Below are 24,370 nucleotides of genomic sequence, written 5' to 3'. Positions count from 1 at the left end.
GTAACCCTGCGATGGACTAGCATCCCATCCAGGGGGGAGTAGAAATACTCCTAGTCGCTTCATGCTACAGAAACCGGGATAAGCTCTGGCCTGATGGGCCACTTGGCTCGCATGCAGACTTACTGGGGTCCCACTGGGGCAGACTGGGGCAAAGTAAAGGGTGTTTAAAAAGTAGTTACAGTGGCATTGTTTTCCTTTTATCAGTCAGTTTTACTTACTACATTTAACCTAATTTACAGTACCTGAAACCCGGGAGCAAATTATACAAGAATGGGCAGAAGTCTGAGGATGAAGGTACAGGAGGCAGGAGAGCAGGGTACAGGAAAGAGATTTTACCTCCCACCCCACATTTTTGCTAGAGGATATCAAAGCTTTAAACTGTTTAAAACTATGTTCTGTATGACTTTGAAGTCAGGATCCACCATACTAAGTTTCTTTTAATGTGTAAAGTATACACTTTTTACAACCTTTAAAATTTATGACCCAAAAGTAGAGATTCCCCAAAGGTAATGTCAAATAATTGTGGCCGCTAATAAATCCTGAAAGTAGCAACCCCCGGAGAAAGCCGATTCCCAACCAACCCCTCCCACCCCATAAATAGTGAGACCCAGGTTCAACGGTATATTTATATTTATTTTCCTAGCTATCAATAGTCAGGTTAAAGTTACATATGGTAAGGCACTCCACAACAAGGGAAGGTGTAGTTTATGCCACAAAGTATTGTGAAATGTCAATTTGTACTTCATCTAATAACAGTGCACCACATTAAAGCAAAACCTGTGGAATTTTCATCAAGTAACAGGAACCTAATATAATGGAAACTTTGATTCAAATTAATATCATTTTCAACAATAGAGCATATTAAAAGAAAGTTTCTTCAATTTTACTGTTACGGCAGACTAACATAGCAGTGCATCATGAAGTACAAACAGTTTATGGTATCTACCAAGCTTTCCTGCTGACCACTGACAACACGGTCTAGACATAAAGAGCTCACTCATGTGGCAGCAATAGATTTAAACTGGAAGAAGAGCCCAGTCATACAAACTTCATATATAATGTTTCTTGCTCCTGAAAGTAACAAACCCTCAAAAGTCAATCAATCAATGAAACTTTATTTAAAGAGGGTGATGCTTAATAGTTAAAAAACTAATGAACTTGTGGCCCTCGATAAACATTGTTACAATTTAAATAAAACCTATTTTAATAAGTAACCTAATTAAGAATTTATTTAAAACCTAATTAAAAATCACCATGTACAACAGATTTAGATCTGCAAGTCAAAGGTAAAACATATTGCTCATATCATGCAAACTGAAAATAAATCATCTAAAAGAGGAGTAAAAATCTTATCCCTAAGCTGACTTAATGTAATGACCTTCCAAAAGTAACGAGCCCCGAAGGTTGCTAATTCTGAAAGTAACGAGAGTCGCTACTTTTGGAAGTTTACATGTATGGTACATATATGTGGGACAACTTCGATCACACATAAACAAAAATAAACAGGTGTATTGTAAGTATACACTACAGAGGCTTGCTGTAGATCATCTGTATAGGAGAATCCTTGTTTACAATATTTGCCCAATAGCATAAGCAATTCAGTTTCTGATGGAGCTACAAATAAATCAGTTCTGAATATTGAAAGGTCATAGTATGATTAACTCTGCCAATGAATATGAGCCTGATGTATTGAATACCTTTTGTGCCACGTGGGTTTAAAATTTCAAAATTTTACAAAGAATGTATGAGCTCATTAGCGCTTTTGCCACCCAGAAATTTTACAGTTTTTGAAAGACAATATCTCCTTGAATATTACACCCAAAGAGCTAAAACTTTCACCATGTATTAAGTTTCACTAGCTCTTTAGCTGCCTGGAGTCAATTCATATTGAACATGTTTCCTTCTGTAGGCAAAGCCATATGCAAATTAGCAACAATGTAAACAATGACATCAGCATGAATCCCCCTATAGCAAGTATTCTAGTTACTGCCATGTGGGTCAACATCACACATAAACAAAAATATGTACATGAGACATGCATGCTGGCCTAATAATAATATTTAGCAGATTGTTGCATTAAAGGTTTGCTGGTACTGATTTATAACCCTTGGTAGAGAGGTACAGGTATGGTGAATCAAAGCAAATACTCTGCCTAAGAACAAAATACAGGGATCACTGACAGACCTTAAACCTGCAACACAACATGCGTGTTACTTATTAGACCACTATACCTAGTATCAAGTAAAATTAATGAATTTAACAACTTTACACGAGAAAACACTTCAGTTATCACTGTCTTGTTCATTGTCATTTGAAGTGTAAAGTGACTGATTTCTCCGTTTTAGTTTCATGGCCTTCTTCTGAGGTTCTAAAACAGAGTTATCCTGAACTTTCCCCTCAGGCTCCTTACAATCAGATGTTCCGTTGTCTGCTAGAGACTTATCATCTGTGAAATTCACACTGTGATCTATGTCTCCAGAACAAGAATTCATAGGCCTTGGAAGTTCAAGGCGAGGTCGATTTTGATTCGGTTTGTTCATGCTGTTAGTACCAATGTTTTTATCAGCATCAGAGTTACCAACAGTCACTGCTCCACTTTCATCATCATCATTATCATCAATGTCGATTTCATCTGGGTTTCCATCAAGAGCGTTATCATCATCACCATCACTCAGATCAATTTCCTCAGGATTGGGGCAAGGAGTAGCAGTCTTCTCTGGACAACAAGGGTTAATAATTCCAAGTGTGGAGCAAAAGGTTTCTGTTTGAGGGTTTATCACAGGAAGAACTTGATTCAGTTTTGTTTTCTTGGGTTCCTCTGGGTTGTATGGAGCTGTAGTAATCTGAAAATTCTCTGGAATCTTTGGTGGATTGCCAAACACTTTGACGACGTCTTCAATTACCTTATCATCAGGTGTAAAGCGTAACATTTGTTCTGAATTTGGAAGTACAGTTAGCCTTGGTGTTAAGTTGTTCAGTGCATTTGTAAGCTTTGTTACTGCAAGCCATTCAGGATCATAAGTTAGCTCTAGAGGTGCTGTCACAGGACCTACGTCAATCACTTGTAAAAACTCACGTCTTGGGAGACACTTATCCAGGGCAAGGAACTTTGTGAACTTGATGCCATCTTGGCATTCATGTGGTATCAGTGCTGGAAACTTAGCATGCATGTGTGCTGCAAACCAGTACTTTGGCTTGAGCAAAGTCAGGAGCTCTCCTGCGGGAGGACTTCCCAAAGTGTTGTTCTCAATCTCCGGCCTGAGAAATTCTTTAAACTTGTATAATGCTTCAAGGTTTCCATGGCGATAAACCCCTACAGGCCAGTCATGTGACATGAATATATCAATGGGCTGGGAAATGAGTTTCAACATAAAAACATCAAAGCTTCTAACATGATATGCACTGCGAACTGTGGATTCATTGTAGGGTGGCTTCTCAAAATGCCCCTTGTTGTAATCATGGCCTTTGTAAATACCAGAGAGACCTCCAATTCTAACTCCGCCATAATTGATTACCCCACAATAACCGAGGTAGTAAATATTAGGGGCAACCCACCCCCCATAGGGAAGTTCCCATAAATGATTTGTGGCTTCATGATTGCCTCCAATGAATACAGTAAGCACAGGCGCCTTCTTTTCACCGGAATAATACTTATAGAATGTTTCCATGTGTCGGTATTTTGGTGGAACAGCCATGCAAGACAGATCAGCTTCATTTCGAACGGCTTGGAAGTCGCCACAACACAAGAGCAAGTCAACTTTTATGTTCTCTTTCTTTTCTAAGTGCTCCAGCGTCTCGTAAATCTTGTCCAGTTCACCATGACAGCAGCCTTCAACAGCAATCTTCATGTTGAATGATCTAAATCTCTCTTAATCCTGCTAACTCGACGCTAAAATTTCCAATTAAATGCAAGTGTCTCCCTTATGGCCAGTTAGAGGAAGAATGGGAAAAGTTGCTCGCGAAATATCTGAGCCCGCGTTCTGTCTGTACAAGTCTGCGCATGCTTCCCAAGTTATCAAGAAAATTCAAGATGGCGCAGGTTGGTGACGAAATTCTGCAATTTTATGTCATTAGAATGTGTCTTTCCTTCTAACTTCTGCACGAAACTATTGAAAACTGTTCTAACGGTGCTTCTCTACCGTATTATTTTCTTAAAAACAGATGTTACTCGGAAGATACGTCTGTCAAAGCTGTCGTAACTTTGCCCGTGTAGGCCTTCACGATACACGTGCAAATCAATATTTCGTTGGCGCTTCAGTTCTGCCAAGCAGATTACGACAAGGGGAATGCAGCTCACAACAGGTACTGGTATCAGTGCATTACAATTGCACTTAAGCTTTGTCTAGCTAGTGTGAGAGTTCTGATGCAAAGCTGCTGATCTCAATCTCAGTCGGAAGATGGCACTATATGAACTGCTGATACATGTACTCCTGGTTTTGAGCAAGTTATTACTTGTAATTGTACAGAAATATCGGGATTGTAAACCTTTGCAACTTAAGTGGGTATTGCAGTATAGATGCCAACCTAAAAAAATTGAAATCCAGGGGAAAACCAATTTTCAGCTCTTTGAATCCCCCCACCCCCGAGATCTGCCAATTGAACTACAAAAAGGCATCAGATATTGCTAAATCCCCATTCAAAATGCCAAAAATTGGCCGAAATAATAAGTGGGGAAGATGTAATTTAACTGATTTCAGTATCTGGGAGATTTGATGACCCTTACAGGAGACAAGGAGATTTAGTCTCTGTGCAGAAGACTCCCAGATAATGTGAGAGAGTTGATTTAGATGCTGTAAGTTTTCATCACTTGGCAGTGTGTCAGTTGTGGATTGAATTTGATTACGTAGACCTTTCTCATCTACATAAATGTGTATTCACCAAGAATTTATCAACTTTCATTATGTACATGTACATGTTCAGTATCTTCTCACAGGATGCTTTTGTTATGTAGGATGTATGTTTTATAGGAACCTACATGTAATAAATGGCCTGGCATACCATATCTCAATGTTTAGAGCACCCACTCTGTATCTCGGAGGTTAGGTTTGAATCTTGTCGGGTACTTGTGGTTTTTCTTTGTCCCATACTCATGACATGACGAACATTTCATTTCTCAGTTGTGTTAAAAATGCATTCAAAACAATTGTGGTGAATCATATCTGGCCCACTTAATGTACCTATTTCTTTGCAAGCACCAGTAGCATAGAAAGCGTTACTGTAACTTCATTGTAGCAATTAAAATATTTTTTTAATTTCCATATTATTACAGATAAGGTGGTATGCTTACAGAAGACCAAATGAACAACCTGGATTAATAGGACGGTTTATAGAAAATATAAAGGAAGGCTTTGAGAGGAATAAAGAAATGCAGGTTTGTCAGAAATATTTCTGGAAATAACGAACAGTTGTATGTAAAGTCTAGCATAAATTTCATTTTGAGGTCTGCTTTGACGTTTTAGGAAAATATCAAGAAATTTCAAGAAGAAGCAAAAAAATATGAGCAGTCAGAAACATTGTCAACCAGAGTTAAGTTTGTAAATAAGATAAAGGTAAGCTTTGAGAATTATCTGGGATTGTTCTACACATGTTATGAAATTAGTGACTTACATGTACCAGCTAATCACATGCAATACAAAACAGCACAATATTACATGAAGATGTGTATTAGGACAAGGTGTATAAGGTGACATCAGTCCTAGCAGTTAGATTCTTTTAGCGTTACAACATTGTACAGTCGGTAGTTTTGTGTCTAAAAGAATCTTTGATTGTGGTGACTTACATGTACGGAGTTACACTGCATAATGCTGAAGGGTTGCAAGTTACCAATTTATCATAATAATATTATATTAAGTCATTTGATAGTACTAGAATCACAGGGCGTACAAAAATTAGTGGGTTCATGAAGGTTTTTAACAGGAAGCCATATTGATTTTCACAGGCAGGCAAATCATTTTGCACTGATCATGTATGAGAAAACTTTGCCTGAACATGGTCCAACCAGGCAGGGAACAAATTTTCCCAAAAGCAGTCAGTTTCCCCAGTGTCTTCTCTTTGATGAACCCCTTGCAAATGTTTTGTATGCATGCCCTTGGGAATCCTTGTTACCCAATACTGTATGTGAATTAAAGAGGAATCAATTGTCAGAAACTGACTGTGTTGTGTCGTTGCTTGTATTAGGATAGTGTATCAGGTGCATCGATGAGGACTTCTGCTGTGGTCAAGAGCTTCTCAGGAGCCTTTTCAACAAAAGTCTCCAAGGTACATGTATACTTTTAGTCACTCATAAAGAAATGATGAAGCAGATTATTTAACTACTGGTATTAATAATAACTACCAATGGTGCTTGTAGGCAGATGTCAAAAAATCATGAAACTCCAGGGTACAACACAAAAATAGTTGTTTGCACAGGCTTGTCTATTTGTTTTCCATAAGATGATGTTTGTAGTCCTTTTAAGAACTATTCTTATTTTCTAAACCGCAATTTTAATACTGGGAACAGTGGAGCCACTGTTGTACTTCCGAAAGTGAATCTTAAATTTGCTCAGAAAAGTTCTTTTTGTTTTTTGGGGGGTGCTTTAATTTTTAATTATTTACCTTTGAAAACTACAGTAGGCAGATTAGCAGTAGGGTATTATTTAGGGAGTCTCTAGGTGAGTTTTTTTTGTATAGTGTAGTTAATGCAGTTTGCATTAGTTATCAGTATTAGCATTTTGTTAATGGAGTTATTTTTGCCTTTTTATCTTATTTTAGTTTATATTTTACATTTTTCTTTTAAACAGGAACCCTTTGATAACAGTAGTTGTGTACTGAAGGGTTATCCTGTATGAATACTTGCTATTATTATTTATTATTATTATACTTCCCACAAGTTGTTTCATTTAATTACGTTTACAAAAAAGTGTCCAGAACACTGGAAATGTTTTTTATGATTGTGATCATGTTTGAGTGATAAATGGTCTGAGTATAATTGGAGCTGAGCCGGTTTGATAGTTGTTATAATTTGCATAACATTAATGATCATAAAATCTTATGTGATTTGCACACAGCACATGTGCATGTAATTTTGAGTGATTTTCATGGCCAATTTGGTTGAAACAAGGCAGCGTGGCTGAGTGGTCAGCACGTCAGACTTGTAATCCAGTGGTTCCGGGTTCGACTCCCATTCTAGCCACTACCAGGATTTGTTTTACTGTCAGTACCTCCGAGTTCAAATCCTCAGCCACGTTTGTAAATAACCAACTGGTTTGCCTCCGCCCAGTTAGGATTCTTAACATTGTTAAGAATTTGAAGTATTTGTTTCAGTTGTTTGCTGGGCCCACTAGCCTTTGTGCTATAAACACTGCTGAGGGTAAATAAAGGTTATTTATATTTACATTAATTTTATTTACCAGTCAAATTATATTTTATACCATATCATGTGGTGTAATGAGTGTGTGTTTGGTGCAAAATGCTTGAAACCAGATTGATTTTTTACCCCAAGAAGACAGTCACTTGACCACAGTCTGTACACAGAAAATGTCTGAACTGTAAGAAGATTATTTCTTTAGTTTATCTTGTTTTTATCTTGTTTTCATCAGGCATATGAAGATGCAACTACAAGTGAAGCCTTTAAAAAGGGCAAAGAGGTCACTGAAGAGGTATATTCCACTCAAAACATAAGATCTATTTTGGGCTCAGTTTTGAGGCCATTTATGGTGGCGTACTTTAAATAATTGGATATGCATTCATTCAATTTGAAAATAATTATTATTTTATTATTACTAACAGTGGAAACATGTAGATAATAAGATTGCTATTAATTTCCATAACTTTTTTATGGAAAACTGGACTTAAAAGGTTTTCTTTTTTTTTCTTGCAGTTTGCCAAATCTGCCAAGGAAGCTGCATCTAAGGTTCAAGAACAGGGTGAAATTATTGGAAAAACAGAAACATTTAAGGCTGTGTCTGCAGTGAGTATTCTCTGTGTTTACTTGCTGTAGTTGAGCCAAGTGTTCAAGATCAGAGATACAAAACATGTATGTACGTGTAGAATGGCTCTTCAAATGTGGAGAACTCGTCAGAAATCACCTTATTTTGAAATGCTGTGATTTTCTCAAAGATAAATACATGTACATTTGCTACTGGATCTCAGAAAGTTTAAATTGTTGTCGCAAACAGTCTCAAATTCATGTTTTTCCATGGTGATGGTATGTGGCCATTCTGCACTTCTTAGTAAACATTTACCAGTATTTGTTGTTACTTATTAGATCTTAAGAGCATGCACCATAATCCTAATTAATAAATGTGTTTGACTTGTACATGGATTTGTAACGCATTAAGATAATAGTTCTCTGGATGTAATATATCAGTGTTTCATTAGGATATCCAAACACCGAGAAGAGAGTTTAAAATACCATGTGCAGCAGAGTATTTTTGACAAAATTCGAGGTGTTTGAATAGCTGACGAAACACTTTCTTAAGTGTTTGATATGTGTTCTTAATTGAAACAAAAACTAAGGAGTAGATGGAGAAGTAAATCATCAAAAGCTATGTTAATTAAGACTGGGTATCCAAACCTCCTTCACTGTTCACTTGATGAATTATTACTGAGTTTGAGAAGTACAAAAATGTAGTAATTAGCCTAACCTGTTTGTACTATTACATGTAATTTCAGGGCTTAAAAACCGTCAAACAAGAGGTTCTTGATGAAGAACTGCAAAAATCAAGACCCTACAGAACTCCAGGTTAGTGACAAAATCAATGTACTGAATAGGTCTGGAAAGAACAGTTTCGTAGAGTACAGCTGTACCTTGCCAAGACATTAAATTAGATGATGATTTCTAGTAGTGACTGGCTACTCTTGGCAGTCCTGGTTCAAACCAATATCAATGGTTTTCATTCAATTCCTTAGTTTTTCAAAACACTGGTAAGGATCTAGGGGAGGCTCAGTCGAATTCCCTAAATGAAAAAAATGAGACATTTTGACTTGCTGACTTGGCATCAGAATGATGGAAATCTATTTTTGAGGACCTCAATTTTAGACATTTTTCCAGGGGAGAAATACCCCCAGACTCCCTAAAGGAGACCCCTAAAGGAGACCACCTTCAGCAGTCTGTATCTCGAAACTCCTACTCTAAAATCCTCTATCCACCCCAGATTAAATAGGTATATTTTCCATTATCTGAGAGTCTGAGACAAAGGAAGAAAAGGGCTATGAAACTTTCAAACCCAAAAAATATTTCAAATTGCAACATGTTTCATTCAAGACTGTGTTATTGATAAGAATACACCTTATTGCACAGACAGATAGAATTGCAGTTCCAACCCAGCATGCCTTAATGTATGGTGTGTTGGAAGGATTGTGCTGATGTTGTCATGCTCTGTTTATAGACAATGTTAATTTTTTTGTGGTTGATTTAGAAAAGCTTCGGAGGAGAACTGGAGTAGAAGGAGAAATGTCCAAGAAAGAGAGAAGAATTGAAGCAAACGAGTAGGTTTTTTTAACAAATTATCTTTGTTCTTACTAGTCAATTTTGTCTCTGTTTTTCACGTTTCTTTGTAAGTCAAAAAGTTTCAAACATGTTACAAAAATGTATATTTGGATTGGTTAATAGTAGAAAAATCTTACCTAGTAGCTTGCCAATGCAAGTTTTGATGGCGCTTAAGATTCTTGAGTTTACCACAGTGTGTTGGTCAAGTTAATAAAGGAAAAAAGCATGAATCTTTCAGCTCCTTTAGAAGCTATAAGTCTCCAAGACTGATCAACCTCAATTTTCTCCTCATGTTTTGAAAATACATAATCATGAAGAAAAGTTATGGGAATTAGAGCAGGGATCACCAGAAAGGAATTGTGTCGATTCAAAACTACAGTAATTCTCCCAGTTATTTCTATTTGTAATGTATGGAATCAAGCTATTTTCATGTTTACCATTGTGGGAGAGGCAGTGGCCTCATGGTTAGAACACTGAACACCATATCAAGCAGTCCAGGTTCAAGTCCTGGCAGGGGACATTGTGTAATGTTCGTGGGCAAGACACTTTACTTCCACAGTGCCTTTCTCCACCCAGGTGTCTAAATGGTAAATATTTAATGCTGGGGCCAGGGTAATCCTTCAAAGACTAGCATCTCATCCGGGGGATTAGAAATACCCCTAGTCGCTTCATGCTACAGAAACCGGGATAAGCTCTGGCCTGATGGGCTGCTTGGTTCGTATGCAGACTTTATCTTAACCATTGTATGTTAAATGTAATAATAGTACCCTTTTCATTTCTTTCTGTTTGTTAGGGATGCCACAGGGGTTGTACTGCACAAGGACTCCAAATGGTACCAACAGTGGAAGGAATTCAAAGATAATAACCCAGTTGTCACTGGTAAAAAGCCCTTACAACTTGATGTGGAAAAACCTTGTTTGTAAAATGGTGTTTGTAAATCTCTGTTAGTGGAATGATCATGATTCCTACTCATTACCGGGAAACAAAATTCAATTTTGTGTATATTTTTCTTTTGTTATCAGGTCTTTTTAATCTAAAAACAAAATATGATGAAAGCGACAACGTCATGGTCAGAGCATCAAGAGTAGTGACGGATAAACTGCAAGATATTTTTAGTAAGTTTATCCGCCTGTAACCATTTATTGTAATTTTGGTAAGTGAACTGTCATGAAACATGCTGGAAATTTGAACTCGGTTTTCCAAACAGCAGTAAAGGTAGGTAGGTAAAAGACTGCATACAAGTCATGTGCCCCATCAGGTCAGCGCTTATCTCTGGTTTCTGTAGCATGACACAACTAGGGGTATTTCTTCTCCCCCGGGATGGGATGCTAGTCCATAGGAGAGTGACCCCCTAGCATTAAATTCACCAGTTCTACACGTTTGTAGATCGTTTTCACTGTCACGCAATAAAAAAATAAATCGAAAACCATCCAGTGGAAAAAGCTATGAACTTACGATGTTATAGAAGATAACTAAATAAGACACTTCTCCAAGTTTTAGGCCTGTGCGTTTCCCCAAACTTCAGATATTCGTCAAAATGTTTCGCAGATATTTGCAGAGCCCAGTATGAAAACGCCATGTTGGTGTACCTCCGTGGTACACCAATATGGCGGCCGGAAAATAGTGTGAACATCTGGAACTTACTTTGGCTATCTAGGCGACTGATTATCAGTACTGATCAAACAAGTATTTGCATAAGCACTTTTCATAATGCTCTAACTTCTAAAAAGGTTCAAAATCATGAGATAAGTATATATTTTTCGACAAACTCGATCGTAGCCTTGTGTCACGCACCTCCATAACCCTGAAATTCAAAATGCTCTGGATTCCAAACGAAGCACGCTATTGAGCTGTAAAATTGTAAACAGATATAAATATACCGCCTCTTATGCCTGATGAGGATAAAAACTTTGGTGGCTCTTTAGTTTTGGATTTTCGAAAGTGATGACATCACGTGAAAACGATCTTTACTCCTAGGCTAGGTTGTTCAAGGTCCAATCAAGCAAACCTAGGATTAGCGAGAATTTTGATTTCAGTTTTGAACTTTTCGGCAGGGTTTTCTGTTTATATTGTTTGTCCTTCAGATTTGATTTAGGGTAATCTCAAACTACACAAAACGTAAGCAGTGAAAAACATATTCGTACAAGAAAAATAAAAACTTTGGTTAACTTTTACATCGGCTTTCTAACAACCCGGCCCTGGGTGTTGCCTGAAACTCATGAGAGGGGGAGGCTTGAGATAGCCAATGGTAGATAACTGAAAAAAACATATCCAAGGGAAAAGTAGTTCAGTTTGGGATAGCAGGGAATTTAAGTTCAAGATATTGAGGTCAGATGTAACAATGAAAGCTGTTATCTTTCCTCTTAGGCGATGTGTTTTCACAATCTGACACAGCCAAGACAATGGCTGAAATCTCAAGAATTGATCCACAGTTTAACAAGGACAGCTTTCTAAAAGAGTGTGAATTTGAAATTATCCCTTCAGTTTTAGAGGTAAGTTATTCTGAGCAGAGTTCATGCCTTGGCCAGCTCTGTAAGATTTTATCAGGTGCTTGAGAGCTTAGAGAACACAGAACACAAGGAGAGTATCGTTTTTGTAGTCAACATTTTCATTCTGTACAGACAACTCGTGAACATCTGCCAAAAACACTGTGTGGTAGGGTGGCCCTTACTAAGTGTAATGAAGTCACCAGCCACCTCAAGTGGTGTTTTTCTCGAGCATTTTAGGTCTGAAATAGGGGATAGATATTTGGTGATTGGTCTGAAACAAGGAAACGAGGCAGAAAAATAACACCTCAGATTTCTTATTATTGAAAAAAATTCGTCTGTGTTTTGCGTGAATGGAAGCCCGTCAAAGCAGTCTCAGATAGGTCTGAAAAAGGTTTAAAAATCATGGTATTGGGCTTGAAATAAGATATGGTGTTAGAGAGGAGAAAACCAGGTGACGATCTCCGCCAAAAATTTTGTGTTCAACGAGTAGAGCCCTACAGAACAACTCAAAAATCAACAAAATATGAGCCTAATGGGGAAGTCGCAAGTACATAAGTGCTCTCCTGAGGCGAAAGGGTTTTAATAAGCATATATTTCAACGATTTTATTTCTCTGTTTTCTCCATAGTTTCAATTTCGATAGAGAATTCCTTTCAAACACACGAAACAGTGATTTACCACTTTTCCATACCCCTTGAGTACTCCTCTGCGCGCCGTTGGTTAACTCTCTTCCCGATGTGTAGAAATGCGGTAAAACACGGTTTCTCGTGTTTGATATATTACTTCACGAATGATTTTCAGCAGCGTTTAGATGTGATTTTTTCTCCTCGTATTTCTTAGGCTTTCCTTAAAGGTGACCTGGAGATCTTAAAAGACTGGTGCCACGAACCGGTAAGTGTTACATGAATCATCTGTCAAAGCTGTTGCCTGAAAAAATGGCCCAGGATGCCCTAAGTTAGAGCACCACTGTAGAGAATGTATGCTTTTTATTGAAGATAAATGAATAGTTAAATAGTGTTCCCAATTAGTTTATTAAGCTAAATACTATTGACACTTAATAAAGTCTTTCATTCATTCAAGGGATTGTTATTAGCCTGCGTAGTTGGTGGTTTAGTTGGTCGGGGTACAGGACCGTATAGGGCGTGATCTGCGAAAATGGCGCAGATATGTTCAGGATTGAACGCTAACGAGATTCAAATTCTAATGAAATTCAAATGATTAGCATCACAAAGTGTCCTCATTGGTAAAAAGTCACCTAAACACACACAATTCTGTCAAATATGAAGTAATATGAAAATGTTAAAAACCCTGCCGAATATGAAGTACTAATTAAACAATACTTGTGTTCAATCCTGGACATAAGTGAAATGGCCTGGGAGAAAACGGTTTTTCGTTTCTCCTACCAGGCCCCTTACGGCATCGCCTCTCTAGCTTCTTGTTCGCGCGCTGTGCCCCAACTTATTCGCTAGCTACGCAGGGTAGTTGTTGTCTCTAAAGTGGATATCTGTTGAGTAAGCTGCAAAATAACTAAGTAACCCTGTGCGCCTTCCAGTCAACTAAAAATTTCCGGATCTTTCTAAACTGCGTCAAATGGTTGAGAGCGTTGTTGGGAAAGTTTACGGAAAATCAGAGAATTGTGAAAAATCCAAACTGCGAACCATTCGACCGAAAATTCTGAAAATTCAGATAGGAAAAAAAATCGAATTCAAAGGTTATTACTACTGAGAAATTGTCAAAAATTTGGGTATACCTCGTGAGGTTGTGATTTTTTTCTTGAAATTCCAGATGTTCTATTTGCCAGCAGAAATGTCCGGAAATTCAAACTAGAATTTTTGGTCAAACTGAAAGCGCCTGGTATTTAAGCAAGGAAAAAAATTAACTGTAGTCCATCGTACCCCCAAACCTCGCTCATTCTCACATCACTGAAAGACGATTGCCATGGACCAGCTTTGGATTGCGGTACAGACTAGCCTAGTAAGCTAACATTGAATGTCATATAGAGATTGCTTGGCTTTTCACGTAATGATCCAATGATGACGGTACATAAGTTGGTTTAAAGGAGCTCAGTCACGGTATTTTGAGTTATTTTGGCCACATACAAAATTACCTTAAAATGGTAGAAAACCTGAAAATAACAGTTTAATAAGATAGAAAAACACCAAAGAGATAGTGATAAACCATAAAGGAACAAGGATGGCTAAGGATGGAGAAGATTATCACGGATTACAAATGACGAATTTGAAAAAGAAAACTTTTCAATATACGCAAACCATGACTGAGCCCCTTAAATAGTTTGAAAATCGCGGTTGTACAACTACTGAACATCTCAAGGTACATGTAGGCCAGGTATCGTTGTTACCAGATTCTAATGGTGCTCTTGTCCTAGGCATATAATGTATTAGCTGCCCAGATCGAACAAACCAGACAGCTGGGACAAAAACTTGAAGCAAAAATCCTGGATGTCAGAGATGTCGATGTGAGTAACAACATTAAACAACTGAGCAAAGTCATGTGTTAGATAACACTTTGTTCTGTTCAGCGCAGGACGCATACAGCTCCCACACCCTCCGCCATCAGCCTTGTTCCTTTGCACGCCCTGCAAATACTGGAGCTTACCTCGTAAACCTCGACTTTTCGTCTTTGCTAAGTACGCTCCACAAAACAGAAGACCTTTAAACCCTATGCTCTTTTGCATAGCACAGCGGCTCATTAATGTTGCCCTCCCAAAAAACAGTTAATTACCGTCGAACCTCCGGTTGCGACCACCTCTCGTAAGAGACCACCTTTCCTCAGCGACCAGTTTTCCAAAATACCAATAGTTTCCAGGTCAAATCACTATATTTGGAACCTCTCGTAAGCAACCGCGACCTCCTATACAGTTAAAAGTTTGAAATTTTCTTCAGTTTTTAACCTCCCTTAAGCGACCACTTGACAGATAATAAAGCGTAAATTGAACGTTATCCCTTTCCTGGGTAGTTCAAGAGAGGAAAATTTCACAATGGGAAGTACAGGATTTTTTCTCGAAATTGACTTTTCAAGTGAATAAAACATTTAAAACATGGGACAGTTTGTCTGGCCTGATAGATAAATGTTTAAGTTCTGATGAGGAAAGAAAAGTTTCTCGAACTTTTTTTGCTATAAAAAAGACCATGCTTTGATTTATCAATACCTGGTCATTCTCAGGTTGCAATGGCCAAGGTCATGGAACAAGGGCCCGTTTTAGTGCTGACGTTTATGGTCCAGCAGATAATGATCCTTAGAGACGCTGTTGGCAATATCGTCGAGGGCGGTGAAGTAAGTAGGTGTATTTAACATTTAAAAACACTCGTTAAGTTTTTTCCTGTTTGTAGGACGTGTTTAACGATTCGTTGAAATCAAGGTTGAGAGCACTCAGATCGGGCCTACCTAAGGACACTTCCAGATAATTTTCTCTCCTCCAACTAGATGTAGAAATGGGCACCGGCGAATTGTTGGTACAAGTTATTGTAATGCTAATGATGGCCTGCAATTCTTCAGCGGTTAAACGTACTGCCCACGCGCTGCTCCCGCAGTCGTTCCAAGCAAAACTGCCGCTTAACGTCTCAAATTTTCCAGTTTCAAGCCAAAATTTCGGTCATCCAGTTTATCGGTTTGTAATTTGATATATATCACAACTCGTGCTTTAACGTTTTTGATCATATAATTAGCTGGCTAACATCCTAGTGTGAGCCAACATTGCCCGTGTACAGATTTTAACGTACATAACTTTTTTGTTTACAGAATAACATTGAAAATGTCAGCTACGTTTGGGCACTATGCCGAGACCAAAGCATTTTGGACCACAGATCAGCGTGGAGAGTGTTGGAATTTGGAATACAAAATAGCAGCTCATGGCTTTGACAAGTGCTAATAACAATCATGTCTAGCTGCTCGAGAATTTTATTTGTAGTTTCAGAACACAGAGGAGAGGAGACTTTTAATATTCACTGACAATGTCTGCGTAAATGTATTTATCTGTGAAGATGAAGTAACACAAAGGCAACACAGTACTCTGACGGCTCAGTTACAACTTGTAAGCTTTCTCTCTTTACAGGCTTTAAGGCGATTTTGCAGTACTTGGTACTTTCGGCTAGGCATAAGATGAACTCAAAACTCGCGAGACACATGTGCCTAAAACAGAGGAGACTTTTAATATTCACTGACAATGTCTGCGTAAATGTATTTATCTCTGAAGATGAAGTAACACAAAGGCAACACAGTACTCTGACGGCTCAGTTACAATTTGTAAGCTTTCTCTCTTTAGAAATAGCGCGCTTCTCGTGTTACCGATGACCACATCTCGAAATTACCCTCTCCTGAGGTAATCCAGGGATTTAGGAAGAGAAAAATTAGAAAAAATATACGAATGCTGAAATGATCTCTATCTTTGCTATACTTGCAGCGATTGAAAGTGTTGTAGACTATCGGTTTTGTTGATTTGAAAATACAACGCTCGTTCAGTGATTGACAATCATTAAGACTGAAATTTAATATTGTCTTTGAGAAAGGCAAGCTGTGAATCATATCTTGATATATTTATGATTGAAGAATTTCCCGCTTAAGGTACTCGAGGGTTTGTCAAATCAGGATTCTCCTCTGTTCAATCGATTTTCGAACTTTCTGATTTTACGGACCAATTTTTGTCCCCCCAAGATGGTACAAAAAAATCGGGATTTCCACTGTCCAGGAAGATTTGACCAGGGTTAATTTATATACACAGTTGTCATGAGGCGATCGTGTTGTGTGGTTCATGTGCTGCTGTATTTGTTACCGGGGGGCGGGGGGGGGGGAAGGAGACGGGGGTAGTGTAAAAAGTTTCATACGGGGAGGCCCCGCCCAAAGGCCCAACCCCTTACCGTTTCGTAGACCATTTTTGACAGAAAAGGTACACCCTTCGTACGCCTTTTATTGAAAAACATACCCCTTTTACATACCTTCTTAAGAACATTGCATCCCTTTTCTAAACCCTTGGAGTGAAGGCAATAAAAAATATTACCGGAGAACATCAAGCATTACCACAGGAGATGTTAACCAAAAAAAAACAATGATTATTTATTAAGTTCACGTTCACGTTGTACCTAAATGACAGATTTCCCCACCCTTTCTTATATCTCGGCTTGTGAAATCCCTACCCTTCTGTATATCTGAAACCTGAAAAAGATACCCCTCCCAGGCGGAACCTCCCCGTATAGGACGTTATAGTAGTATCCCCCCGGAATTTGGCTAAAACTTATGATCATGGCGTGATGTTCGATAAAACTGGTATCGATTACTTCTAGTGCTTGTATCAATTTATTATTATTTTCAGCAATTCAAGGGCAGCTTGCAATGACTTTCGAAACTTTCACTACTGTATATTCCGTAATCAGTTAACGTTTTTTCAGCAAAATATAAAGCGGCAACATTTATATTAGTCCCGAAATGCCCGCGCGAGGCCTGAAAAGCAAGCCTTGGTCCGAGTAATTGCCAAACACGAAATCCGTGAATGGTTGGTGGGGTGGGGGAGTGGGGGGAGGGGGAGGTGGCGAGAGAGGGAAAGGACAACACAAAGGCCTCCCGTCCCCTCACAGTATATCATTTGTCCCCTAACAAGAATAACCAATCAAGTTTAGTTTGTTCGTGCAACTGTCATATCACAGAAGTGTGAATTTTTTAGAAAGAGTGTCTTCAATGAATTCAGCGAGACTAGACCTACAGCCTTAATTACAGCCTTATCAAGTTTGTTTTTTAATGATCAACATTAGCCAAAGTTCGGACCTTTGTGTGAGGTCTGGCTCGGCGTCTCTTCCCGTCTCCTCTCCTCTCCGGCTTCGGGAAGTCCCTATGAACTGATTGTGTTTTCATCATTAATCTCGTACTTATAGTCCGCGTTCCCCTTGACCAGCAGCTGGGGAGCGTGTGAACGTTTCTCAGGCACGCTCCGTCCAAAAGGGTTACCCGTTTCGTTTCTGGTTTCAGGTGCAAGGGTAGGGATTTCATAATTTGAGGTATATGAAAGAGTAGGAAATCTGTCATTTAGTTATTTCATAAGGCCTTTAATTTAAAATATTTTGGACAGACGCACCTTATGTCTGTACCATATCATTTATTAGGCGCAACATGAAAATGGCAAGTCTTCTTTTTCTGGTGATTTGTTCATTTAAAGTATGTAAAAGGGGTACATTTTTTTCAATCAAAGGTATCCGAAAGGGGTACGTTTTCTATCAAAATGGTATACAGAAAAGTAAGGGGTCGGACCTCGGGTCGGGACGGAGCCTCGCAGTATAGAACGTTTTGATAAAGTATCTTTCCCCCCCCCCCCCCCCTCCCGAAACCTCCCTTCTGGGAGATATTACTTCTTGAAAGCTCTTTCTGACAGCTACAAGTTTGGATAATTTTGGCCTACGTGATGGCAAATGACGTCAATGTTTTAAAACTGATATCTTCGCTATTTAGGACGTTTGAAATATTGTACTCCCTGTAGAACCCACTGTACCGCGAAAGAGGTAGTGCCTTTGGTAGCCTTTGTCTCTTTAACACCTCAGTAGAGAGAAACAAGATTCAAACTTCGTTGTGCCTGCTTTTGTCCACATGCCAGATTCATTAGAGATACTTACGACATGAACTACATGTGCGTTTCTGCTTTGGGGTCTGGGCCTGGTCAGGGATCACAGATAAAATCACGTGACACTTGGCGTCCTTGGAGATTCTGCTCCCGCTCGCAGTTTATCTCGTATATTCCACTCGCTGGTATATGTTTTGTCGATTAGACCTCGGCTGATAAGATGGTCATCGCAGTCCTAAAGAGCTGTGTCGCTGGGGTTCTTGTATTTTCTTTTTGCACAGCAGGTATCGTGAAGATCACGAACAAAATTGCTCCACAAGCTTACGAACAAATGGTAAGCCAAGCTCTTAACTTGTTGATATGTTTATTCCTTAATCTACAAGCTTTAAGTTTACATTCTAATTAACACGCTTAAGCTTGATGTCTCCGGGAATCAGGAGAATATGTAGGCAACTGCACAATTCAGGGTCACTCACTGTGAAGGTGCATAGTAGCTCGCGTGTGTGTGCAATTGGCTTGCATTGATCATGATCAATTGATAGTCACACAAAAACGATTATCGATTGGCAAAAAAGTCGTACCCAGACTTCTCGACACAAAGCATATACCACGCCATACGCGCACGTACTACTTTACAGTTGCTCATAACCCAGCCGTCACTGTCCCATTCTCCTCCCAAGAGGCCACGCTCCTTTTGGTCAGCACCAGAGTTTTTGTTTTGTCTCAGCCAATCAGATTTGCCAGATTTGACGGAAAGTCTGTGAATCCCGTGCTTGAATCGGTGTTGGACCAGCCCAGAGGTCGCAATTCTTGGTGATGACCAAGAGGGGTGCAGCATCTGGGACGAGAATGTCACTGTTCTCGTAATGTCTACTAAAGTAAAACTCTCTATAGGGCGTGTTTAAAACGAGAAATAACGAAATGGCGAAATGGCAAAATGACGAAATGGCAAAATGGTATGAAAGATAAGAGCCAAAGTTATAAGATACAACCGCATTTAATTTTTTAGTTCAGGGGGTGAGGTGTGTGGGTGTGGACACTTGCTTCCAAGGAAGAATTTTTTTCTGCATTGGTACTTGTAATTGTTTTGTTTACAAAGCTTACCTTATATCTATTTGATATAAACATAAAACGTCACTCCGTTTCTGTGTAAAGTACATCTTTGCCAAATATCATGCTTTGATAATCCATTTCATGTGATTGCTGGAGCTCAAAGCATAGTGTCATAGTGGCTGCTTGATGGTAAATACAAGATAAACAAATCGTTTTCTTCCGATGTCAAAACTAAATGTCGCCATTTTGATCAAGAATATCCTAGACGTCTCAAACTGCGGCCTGTTAACAGAGAGAGACTGAAATCCAAATTACCCAAAGGGCTGTGACGGCAAATTTGTGATTGTAGATGTTTCTTTTATTTGGCGGGATTAATCTGCAGAATAAATTCGGCAACAGCAGGGCCGTTGCTAGTAACAGGCAAACCGAGGCACTTGCCTCAGTCATTTTTTTTTTCGTTTTTGTTGTTTATAGTCATCAAAACACCCTAAACTCCTAGGAAGAGAATTAAACCATGGACACTGCCTCAGTCACAACTCATTTCTTGGACACTGCCTCAGTCATAATTTGATTCTGGCTATGGCCCTGAACAGATGGAAATTTCAGTGGAATGGTAATATCTTATAACTTTGCTCTTATCTTTAGTACCATTTTGCAGTTTTGCCATTTCATCATTTCTTCATTTCGCTATTTTGTCATTTCACTATTTCGTGTTTTAAACATGCCCCTCTCTATATGTGCGATTGTCAGGTCACCAGGGAACATGGGCAGCTCGGCCACCTTCAATCCGCATTTGTGGATCTCTTAGTTATTGTAAACTCGTTGTAAATTTTGCCATGCAAATAGGAACCTGTTAATGATCTATAATTTCCCAACAGCTTGTAGATTTGAATTATGTGGTTTAACAGTTCTAATAAATCCCACTCAGTTATTTTTCTTTAGCTTGGGATTAATTTGATGGCAAAACTATCAACAATATTATTGTGCAATCGAATATTTTAGTGACAATAGCTACAAACATTATTGCGAACATTTGGGCGCAAAAAGCCATAATTTGAAATTTTTTCTATCTAAAGCAAAACTAAAACAAAATGTGAATTAATTGGATGTTTCTTCAGTCATTTGTATTAATTTGCTGATATTTTTATCATATTTTGTTCCTTGGAGTCCAAATAAAGTCGTTATTATGCTTATGTCCAGCCATCCCCTCTAGCACATAAGCTTCTTATGCTTATTCTTGCATCGTTAGTGAGGACTGGCCTTTAGGGGTTTAATTCAAATTTTCTGAAGAGCATCCTACACCTTTTCACACGGGAGTCCACCACCCATGGGATGGTTATGAATGAGGATATGTAAAAAAGAGTGTCAACGTTTTCAATATGCACCATAAGTGACCTGACTCCTATAATCTTGTAGGTATTTAAGGGTAAAGATCATGGGCGAATCCAAGATATTTCTTAGGAGGGGTGCACCACTAAGGAATAGCATAACTGACTGGTGAGGTAAATAATACAAAGAAGACTTCATCTCAGGAGGGGGGGGGGGGTGCACACCCCCTGCACACTTCCCCTAGATCCACCCCTGAAGATGTGTGTAATGTCATTTTACTTGTGAATCCTCCGATGGCATATTCATCTTTTATCTTAACAGAAACGTGATTTTGTTGAGCTAGCTCAAGTGCACCCATTGAAGGTCTGGTTTGGTCACAATGTAAATCCAGATGTTTATCGGATCATTATTGGATATCTTGAAGTTGTCTGTGCTCTCCTGCTGTATGCTGCACCAATGAGGCCTTTGAAATTAGCCAGCACAGCGATTCTGTTGATTGTTATGGCTGTGATTATGCAGAGTCTCTACTGGCTTGGAAAACCAGCCATCCTGTTTGCACCGGCAACAGTGAGTTCAATCCTCCTCGTGTTAAATTTGGTAATGCTGTTGGGAGAGACACCACCAAAGGAGAAGAAGAGAGAGTGATAAATGTTGTCCTTTGACTAAGGTTTCATTAAGGGCCAAGCACTGGGTAAATTGACTGGTTGTGAGGATGATTTTGCCCTCTTGGTTTGACCATCTACATGTAGATGAAAGTCTTCTTATAAAGAAGTTCAGTTGCTGAAGACATTAGTGTGACCCATGCTTTGTGTAAAATTTTCACTATAATTACTATCTAACGGCACTCCATAAATGCGGGCAATTGTTTCACATCATTCGATGCATTTTTTTCTTTCCTTTCATTTTTCATTGACCAAGAATCCACTATTTACAAATAATGGTCTGCTTGTGCATAGTACCATCTAAATGAGTTTCACTGCAAATAATATCTTCAAGCAGGTATAGACGGTGAACAGTCTTTTGTTCTTGAGCATAGAGGATAAACTTTGCCCAAAAAAATCTCCACCCTCCCCCCCCCCCTCAAAAAGGGCTGTATATACACTGTACAATATTCCTTATATGAACATCCCCCCCAACCCAGGAAAATTAAAATATTTAATAATATTAAAAATAATATTTTATCAATAGATAGGAGCAGAGGCTGTTTTTTATCTTAGTTTACATTATTTATGTAAGCATGTTTACAAGAGTCGCAATACATGCCAAATTTCTTACTTAAGAATTATCTCCAAAAGAAGCTTGCAAAATGATTATATGAACCTGAGGCCTCTCGGCCACTTCTTGGCGTTTTCGAAGTGCCTGTGAAGAGGACTGAGATAAAGTTTTGAACGACTAGTAGATTTATACCAAAACAATTACTAGATTATTCGCTCTCGATTTCTATGTGTGATAGTTGACGAGGGCGCATATCACGAGCTCATAATCTAATTGTTTAATAGACACGATGGTTTTAATGGGAAATAAACCACTTGTAAAAATCATACGAAACTACATCCGGGACTTAAGTGGTGTATTTTCCATGAGGATATTGATGACGTCACTTCCCGCTTTTCACGGCGGTTGTTTGAGCAAACAATAAAATAAAAAAAAAAAATTACAGGGTGAGAGTGTTCGAACAATATTTGCTTACCGTATTTTCTCTCAAACATGCACTGAAGTGGCCCAGATAAACTGTCTATTTTGTTATGAAGAGAAAATGAGTGAAAATAAACCATTGCGCAGTCAGCCTTCCTCAATTGGCTTTACACAGGGAAGAGAAAAAATCAGCGAGCCAAGTGCATTCCTTCCCGCGAGGTCTTCCTCTCGCAGAACTTTCCTTGACCAGTCCTATACCCACTACGGGGACTGTTCAAAAAATTCTGTAATTTCGCTCATTACATTGTTGTGTGTCTTCTTTCTTCGTGGTCTTCGTGCTAAAACGCTGTTTTTGGCTATCTGGGGCGGTCTGTAGATTAATTTTAGGCTGCGCTATGACAAATATTTTTGGTACCCAAATCGACATTTTTATCAGTCCTAAAAGAAGACATTAAATTTCTCATATCACGAAAATTCCAGAAGACAATTTTAAGAGAATTGAAGGGGATTAAAGGCTTTCAAACGAGACAATTTAGCCAAAAGATACATTGGGTGCCGCTGAATAAAGTAAGAGTTTTTCCAAAATCAACAAAAAGAGGGATACTTCTGGTGGCGAAATTGCCGAAGATATTTTTCAGCAAGTTCCCTGTTCATTTGACTTCCAACCAAATTTCAGGATCTCTTGGCTTGATGCTGAGCACACCTTAGTCCCTAACCCGCTACAGAAACATGAGCAAAGAGTTAGTTTTTTTACTTCTTTTATGGAATCATTCAAGAAGATTTGCCCGTGTTTTCCAATCAAACTTGCACTTTGTCTTCACGTTTTTGAAAGAAACAAATGAATAAGTTCCAGAAATTCCTCCAACGCAAAAATAGGCTACACTTCCGGTAAGAGAAAGCACTTACTGGCTTACATGTGTTCAGAAAACTTTACGTAACGAGCTTACTTGAGACACTTAAGAAGATGATAAAAGAAAACAGGCATTATATCATTGCTGCCTCCCTGTATTGCAGGTAACCTTTAAAACAAGACATGAAAAATCTTCGCAGCTGCATGTGAACGCGCTCCCAAACGCATCCTATTGGATTGTATCAGCCTGTATAACGAAAATTAAAATCTGGACCTTTGTTCGAGCGGGTGTAAACAAGCGAATCACATCGCGTGATTTTCTTGTAGCAGTTAAGTCGGTCAAAATTGCATTTATTCAGTTATAATTTAACCGTTGAAAAAAACGACAAGAAAACAAATATATGAAAGCAAACGTATGTGTTTAATTCCCATTTCTGGGTATACGTACTAGCTTTTTTTAATACTAGTCTTAGGACTTGAATCATGCTAGCGTGAATTTCCGCTGAAATTCAAGTTGAAAAAGGAAACAAACGGTGTTATGTTTGAAACCTTTCTCAGCGATAGATTTTTAGCTTCCGAGTGAATTGAAGATTCGTCAAGCTTATATTTCATGAGCTCGGGTTCGCGTGGAGACAGGCTCGATTTCCCACCCTTTCAATTTGACATTTGCAGACTTTCGGGTTTTCGTTTCTATATCTCATTCCCGCACTTTTGGATATGGCCGACCAAAATTCATACAAACTTGAGAGAAAGTGAGCTGTACAATTCAAGAAACCTGCAATCTCGGACAAAAATGTTGAAACGCCAAACAAGTTCTTCCCTTTCCCCGACCTACAATGTTGAAAATCCGTTATTTTTTCCCCTTTTTTGTTCAAAAAAAAGAGGCGACATTTTCCAACATTGATTAGGGGCCAGGGGATACGATCCAGGTCAAGTGCTCCAAATACGTTTGTCCGGTATTGTGGTTGAAACCCAGCAAGGAAA

General features: G+C 38.7%; 3 protein-coding genes across 3 annotated transcripts; 2 read left to right on the top strand and 1 right to left on the bottom strand.

The window, feature by feature from the left end:
- Window positions 1–612: 612 nt before the first annotated feature.
- On the bottom strand, window positions 613–3,848 carry LOC110043319 (uncharacterized). The gene has a single exon (XM_020748762.2). It carries the CDS (start codon window positions 3,846–3,848, stop codon window positions 2,283–2,285), a length of 1,566 nt encoding a protein of 521 aa, XP_020604421.2. The 3' UTR covers window positions 613–2,282.
- Window positions 3,849–3,979: 131 nt separating this feature from the next.
- LOC110043348 (mitochondrial import inner membrane translocase subunit TIM44-like) lies at window positions 3,980–16,449 on the top strand. The gene is made up of 16 exons (XM_020748796.2): window positions 3,980–4,039; window positions 4,162–4,302; window positions 5,270–5,371; window positions 5,460–5,549; window positions 6,178–6,258; window positions 7,578–7,637; window positions 7,859–7,948; window positions 8,653–8,722; window positions 9,399–9,468; window positions 10,263–10,348; window positions 10,492–10,584; window positions 11,837–11,961; window positions 12,798–12,848; window positions 14,344–14,433; window positions 15,141–15,251; window positions 15,717–16,449. The coding sequence occupies exons 1-16, from the start codon at window positions 4,001–4,003 to the stop codon at window positions 15,834–15,836; spliced, it is 1,419 nt and encodes a 472-aa protein (XP_020604455.2). The 5' UTR covers window positions 3,980–4,000; the 3' UTR covers window positions 15,837–16,449.
- A 2,199-nt stretch (window positions 16,450–18,648) lies between these two features.
- On the top strand, window positions 18,649–22,454 carry LOC110043349 (transmembrane protein 35B-like). The gene is made up of 2 exons (XM_020748797.2): window positions 18,649–18,853; window positions 21,223–22,454. The coding sequence occupies exons 1-2, from the start codon at window positions 18,740–18,742 to the stop codon at window positions 21,544–21,546; spliced, it is 438 nt and encodes a 145-aa protein (XP_020604456.2). The 5' UTR covers window positions 18,649–18,739; the 3' UTR covers window positions 21,547–22,454.
- Window positions 22,455–24,370: the final 1,916 nt, after the last annotated feature.

The sequence above is a fragment of the Orbicella faveolata genome, unplaced genomic scaffold, assembly GCF_042242905.1.
Source record: "Orbicella faveolata isolate gen_17 unplaced genomic scaffold, um_ofav_v1 contig_26, whole genome shotgun sequence".
In the NCBI taxonomy this organism is placed as follows: Eukaryota; Metazoa; Cnidaria; class Anthozoa; order Scleractinia; family Merulinidae; genus Orbicella; species Orbicella faveolata.
Note: the sequence above shows the minus strand (reverse complement) of the source record. Positions and strands in the feature narration are given on the sequence as shown.

Excerpts from the sequence above, each read along its gene's own strand:
- LOC110043349 (XM_020748797.2), top strand. The coding sequence starts at position 18,740 with ATGGTCATCGCAGTCCTAAAGAGCTGTGTCGCTGGGGTTCTTGTATTT. Across the intron at positions 18,854-21,222 it reads CACAAGCTTACGAACAAATG|AAACGTGATTTTGTTGAGCT; the intron begins GTAAGCCAAGCT and ends TTATCTTAACAG.
- LOC110043319 (XM_020748762.2), bottom strand. The coding sequence starts at position 3,848 with ATGAAGATTGCTGTTGAAGGCTGCTGTCATGGTGAACTGGACAAGATT.
- LOC110043348 (XM_020748796.2), top strand. The coding sequence starts at position 4,001 with ATGCTTCCCAAGTTATCAAGAAAATTCAAGATGGCGCAG. Across the intron at positions 7,638-7,858 it reads GCAAAGAGGTCACTGAAGAG|TTTGCCAAATCTGCCAAGGA; the intron begins GTATATTCCACT and ends TTTTTCTTGCAG. Across the intron at positions 10,349-10,491 it reads TAATAACCCAGTTGTCACTG|GTCTTTTTAATCTAAAAACA; the intron begins GTAAAAAGCCCT and ends TTTTGTTATCAG.